Below are 5,453 nucleotides of genomic sequence, written 5' to 3' on the forward strand. Positions count from 1 at the left end.
TTGCTGTCTCCTACACACCTTCCCACTGCTGAAGAAAAGACCCAGTGAAAGAAAAAGAAAGCAAACATTACCCAGGTGTGGCTGAGATGATGGTTTTACTTCTTTATTGCTGATGTACTGCATTTGTGTACAGAAGATTTGCGTGACTGAATCACTCCTTCCTAGTTAGAGATGGGCTGGTACACCGCTGACTCGGAACTTGGGTGGATATAATAATCTCTGTGTCTGTGAAAAAAGCTTTCAGCCACAAGAAACATATTTTCCAGTAAAAACTTATCAGTCTTCATTTGTTTAGAAGGCTAAACAGTAAAATAAAATAAAAATTGTTCAATCATTCTGGTATTTTAAGATATCCAAACATTTTAATGTGACTGCCCCCCCCCCAAAAAAAGAAATCATAATTGTTTTTTTTTTTTAATTTTTACCTCAAGTCAATGTAGATCTGTGTCTTATAAAAGATGACAATACCAATAATAATTTCTATTTTTCGCACTGTTGTCCTGAGCCTACATGTAATACAATACATGGATTGTTCTCACTGTTCTAAAACCAACACAGCTTTTTTAGCAAATGTTTTTAATAAAATGCATCATGTACATATCTTATAGCATTTATTTCTTAATAATACTGGTACTGAAGGAATATTGTTAAGGGAACATAACTGGTTCATACTGAATAAAATGTACGGATAAAAAATGAATCCGTCAATTTTAAAGGCAGCAATCATACAGTGATGACCCCCTACGCATGGTAACAAAAAACAGACATTTATCAAATTACTTTAATGACGGCTAACAGTCTTAGACTGTTACATGTTGGTTAACTGGAAAGATTTTTCATAATTCAGCGAGTCTTGGCGTGAACCTTGAAGGGTTCAGGCACACGTGCAATTCCAGAAACTCCCTCTGTACTCAGCTCCACTCCATCAGGAACAGAGAAAGTGAACTTCTGCAGCAAGCCGACAAAAAACAGGAACAGCTCCATCTTGGCGAGGCTTTCACCAAGACACACACGCTTCCCTGAAGAATTCACAAACATATACACGTGCAGGTTTACAACCTGTGGATGATGTTTTTTTTCTTGTTCAGGTTGTGCTAAAACAAAACACTCATTGTGGGTTTTACCTGCAGAGAAAGGTAGGAATGCTTCTCTCTTCACAAACTTCCCATCAGCATCCAGGAAGTGTCCTGGGTTGAAGGTGTCTGGAGTCTCCCACTCAGTCTTGTCAAACAGCACAGAGGTGAGTACAGGCAACACACTGGTACCCTAGAAAAAATAGACAAGAAAACAACAAGATGCACTTTAACAACAACACCTGACAGAACAAACATGTGAAGCTTAAAATGTATATTGCATGCACCTTGGGTATGTGGTAACCATCCAGGGTTGTATCCTTGGCGGCAATTCTGAATCCATTGAGAGGAACAATATTTCCCATCCTCTGAATCTCGTGGATGACGGCATCAGTGTAGGGCAGATTTGGTCTGTCAGCCATGGAAGGCTGGCGAGTTTGTCCAATCACGTTATCTATCTCTGCCTGGACTTTCTCTGTGAAAGAGAATTAAAGGAGTTCAGCTTTAACTGTGGGAGAAATATTTACTTTTGCTGGCTTTATGTTTTGGCTACTTTAAAACATATGAAGCCCAGCATGTCACCCACCCTGAATATCAGGATTTCTGATCAAGAAAACCAGAGCCCACAGCAAAGTGGTGGCTGTTGTTTCTGTTCCAGCCAGGAAAAGATCAGCAGAGCACATAACCAGGTTGGTCTCAGTGAAGCCCAGGTCAGATTTGTTGAGCTGTTCAGACAAATGAAAAAGTTACAGTACACAGTCACAGTAACTGGTAGAGTGCAGTTTGTGCAATGCAGTGTCCACATACATTCTCCATCTTGATAAGGAAAGCATCAATGTAGTCTCTTGGATTGTTGTGATCCAGGTCCTCCTTGTGGCTCTTTATCTCCTGAGCGATGAAATCTTTGACTATGTCGAAATAGCTGAACATTTTGTTATGAGGACCTGGCAAAAGTTTCATCACTCCAGGGAAAGAGTCGTAGAGCTGGTGATGAGAGGAAGTTAAATTTATAAATGATTAAGACAAATCCCACGCATGCCATACTGCTGTCCCTTTTTCACTTTCTGAAATTCACTTACCTGACCCCATACAGAGCCCTCCAACTGAAGACTCTCAGACAGATACTTCAGCATGAGCTGGAAGTTGTGGTCACTGTAATCATATCTTTTCCCCATCACCAGCTGGCAAACTATATTAGACACAGCATTGTTGAAGAGACCTGCTGCACTGAAAAGTTTACCTGAAGAAGAAGAAGAAGAGACAATTGTTACAGGTAAATTTTTGCTCCCTTGTGCAAGATTGTGAGCTTATGTTCCCCTTAATGTAAAACACCTTTCTCCTGCTCTATCTCCTCCTGCAGGTATCGGATCTCCTCACAGATACACTGTTCCATGCGTTTTTTCCCCAGGCCGAAGTCTCGTAATGTAGACATAGCAAAGCGTCTCTGTGCCTTCCATTTCCCACCGTTGCTCATGAACAGACCCTCTAAATACAAACATGCAGATTTGGGAGTTAATAACTGGGAAACAATTCCTGCGCTGAATGAGAGGAAATAGAGAATAATTTCTTAACCTGTGGGTCCCGAGTAAAACCTGTCAGCCAGGGCACGGTATGGTCGATCCACAAAGTTGTCAGCTTGCGTCATAAGAGCCTCTTTTACCATCTTGTATCCAGAGATCATTACCATTTTATCCCTGCCGAAGCAGAAACTGAACACGTTCCCATAGACTTCAGCCAGCTACAAAAAAACACAAGCATGAACAATATTGTTAGGTCCATAATTTATTGGACAAAGGTGCAATTTTTGTAGATTTCCCTCTGTGCACAGCCACAGATCAAATAATCATTATGTGAAGTAATCAATCAATCAATCAATCAATCAATCAATCAAGTACAGACTTTAATTTAAGGGGTTTTACAAAAGCGTTGTATTTGTGTTGCTCCTTAGGACGTCCAGCCCATTTTATATTTGATTTGATATACCTTTATTAGTCCCACAAGGGGAAATTTCACAAGGCTGCCGACCTATTGCACGCAATGGCGGCGCCATCTTACCCTCCGACCATACATACATTACACAAAACATCACATGGGGAAGACAGGTCAGAGAGGTATAACAATCGAAAATGCACCACATGAGGAAAGATAAGGAGAAAAAATAACTCCCCCCAGACTGAGCTCCAACAGGGAGATCAGTTTGAGAACAGAAAAAAACACCTCTGCACATAGCACATGAAAAAACTCTTAATACACCAAAGAAACACATGACAAGCAACAGGGATGGGTAAAGGGTGCAGCATCGGAAGGGAATAAGCGTCGAAGGCGTTTGGAAAGGGATGGGGGATGAGTGTGTGCATATCAGTGTATATGTATGTGTGTGCGTGTCCTTCGCCCTGCTAGGCCAAGTAAACAGTCTTCCAGCCATCCCAGGTGGCGATATTCAGCCCCTCTTTCTCACTGCCTCAAACTGAATGGGACAATTGTCTGATAAGCCATTTCTTATGCAGGCGAGGCCTGTCCACTTATAGCTATATAAGCTATATGTTCATATATGGCAACCATACAGATATCAAATATCTCTCTCCCCCCTCTCTCTCTCTACATAAATCTCTCTCTCTCTATATATAAATGTCTCTCTCTCTCTCTCTCTCTCTCTCTCTCATATATATATATATATATATATATATATATATATATATATATATATATATATATATATAGAGAGAGAGAGAGAGAGAGAGAGAGATTGTTTCCGTCCAGCAGTGGAAACAAATTCTGTCGGGGATAATTACCTTTGCACGACACCTGCATTCAGCTGAGACTGAGAAAGGTGTTTCCATGAGTGACCAACGAATTATCCCACTGAAAATTCATCCAGATGAACAGAATCCACTTTTTGATTTCCTTTCCTTTTCGAACATGCATCGAGACATTCACAGGTGTTTTTTGGTTAAGCATTTTTGTTCGCTGTGTGAAAACAAACTAAATTACGTGGAAAAGCTACAAGTTTACAAACTTATTAACTGAGTCGGGCTACAGTAAAAGCGCCCTTAGTTTTCATGGCTCTGATATTCTCTGCATCGATGCATGCAGTTGTCCTTCCTTCCGTGTTTCAGTAAAAAATAAAGAGAGAAGAGAAATCTGCCTCAAATGCGTACGATATCTTCCACAAGCGTAAACTAAGATTTACAAATGTGTACAATGATTTGGGTGTAACCTTTAAGGACAGACAGGCGCCTGCTTCAATCCACACACAAATCCACAGAAATCTGAAGACACGTAAAACTGTTTTACGGATTTGAAACCCTTTTAAGGCATATTTCCCTCCATAGAACATTGAATAAATATCTCAATTTCAAACACACCAGCACACAAGAGCATACAAACAAACAAAGCTATACTACAAAGTACACTCAATACTAAATGTAACAGAAGTGTGAATCAGTACCTCAGCGAAGTAAAGATGCAAATGTTTCTTGCCAATAAACTGAAGATTCCCGAGGAGAGGTAAAGCAAAAGGTCCAGGCGGAAAATTTCTTGGATTCCTGTTTTTGAAGTAGTATGCGATCAAAAGGATAAAGAAAAATGAAAGTAAAATCCCCTCAGTGCTCAGCACAAAATTGGAAAACCACATCGTTACAGAGAGCGAAGACGTGAGCAGTACACTATCTGTATTATGTGCGTCCTCGCGGATGACAGAGGGTTTTATAACAACACGCCTGGTTAACTCCTTTTGTTATGTAGAATTTCAGGACAGACCAGGCGTCACAAAGTTTATATATGAGCCTTATCTGTAAACAAAGGTGAATGTGATGTAGTCAGTAGCGGTCCTAGCCTGTTTGGCGCCCTGGGCGAACACTCCCTCTGGCGCCTCCCCCCAAATGATCACCTTAGAGCAGTGGTCCCCCAACCCCTGGGCCACGGACTGGTACCTGTCCGTGAGTCGTTTGTGTCATGATATGAGTGAACAGTTGTTGTTTAAGGTGCAGTTCATGTGGAAGCCACCGGAGGGTGGTGTGGAGATAATAAAAAAGTGATGGCTAAAACCTAAGACGATGTCATGTCTGCTCCCTGAAGTAATATCATAACAGTTTGGTACCGGCCGGGCTGTGAGAGTTGAGGCTCGGGGGTGAAATTGATCTTTTTCGGGGTTTTTATCGTTAACTCGGTTTCCCTGGGTCTTTTTCCGTGTTGTAGTTGTCTGTCTTACTTTGAAAGAAATATTTGCCCGTTACCATAGTGACCAGAGAGCATTAAGGGACATAGAGGAGGATTTTACTCTCAATGTTGTAGGCACATTTCAGTATCATTTTATTTTGTTGTATTTATCTGTGATAGTAGTAATACGATGGCACTAGTCCAATATTTAGCATTTAGATT

The 5,453-nt window shown here is 40.9% G+C and overlaps 1 protein-coding gene across 1 annotated transcript; it reads right to left on the reverse strand.

Moving 5' to 3' along the window:
* Nucleotides 1–596: 596 nt before the first annotated feature.
* On the reverse strand, nt 597–5,066 carry LOC146362022 (cytochrome P450 2J6-like). Its single transcript, XM_084922190.1, has 9 exons — nt 4,522–5,066; nt 2,646–2,811; nt 2,406–2,558; nt 2,153–2,313; nt 1,881–2,057; nt 1,660–1,798; nt 1,361–1,548; nt 1,125–1,266; nt 597–1,019 (listed from the first exon to the last, which is right to left on the reverse strand). The coding sequence occupies exons 1-9, from the start codon at nt 4,705–4,707 to the stop codon at nt 844–846; spliced, it is 1,488 nt and encodes a 495-aa protein (XP_084778316.1). The 5' UTR covers nt 4,708–5,066; the 3' UTR covers nt 597–843.
* Nucleotides 5,067–5,453: the final 387 nt, after the last annotated feature.

This window comes from Perissodus microlepis, chromosome 23 (genome assembly GCF_051167445.1).
Source record: "Perissodus microlepis isolate ML-2025 ecotype Zambia chromosome 23, ASM5116744v1, whole genome shotgun sequence".
NCBI classification, from domain to species: Eukaryota; Metazoa; Chordata; class Actinopteri; order Cichliformes; family Cichlidae; genus Perissodus; species Perissodus microlepis.

What these genes read in the sequence shown, in the direction of transcription:
- LOC146362022 (XM_084922190.1), bottom strand. Translation starts at nt 4,707, where the DNA reads ATGTGGTTTTCCAATTTTGTGCTGAGCACTGAGGGGATTTTACTTTCA. An exon ending in GGAGATAGAGCAGGAGAAAG is followed by an intron (nt 2,314 to 2,405) that starts GTGTTTTACATT and finishes CTTCTTCTTCAG; the next exon opens with GTAAACTTTTCAGTGCAGCA. An exon ending in ATGGTTACCACATACCCAAG is followed by an intron (nt 1,267 to 1,360) that starts GTGCATGCAATA and finishes TATTTTTTCTAG; the next exon opens with GGTACCAGTGTGTTGCCTGT.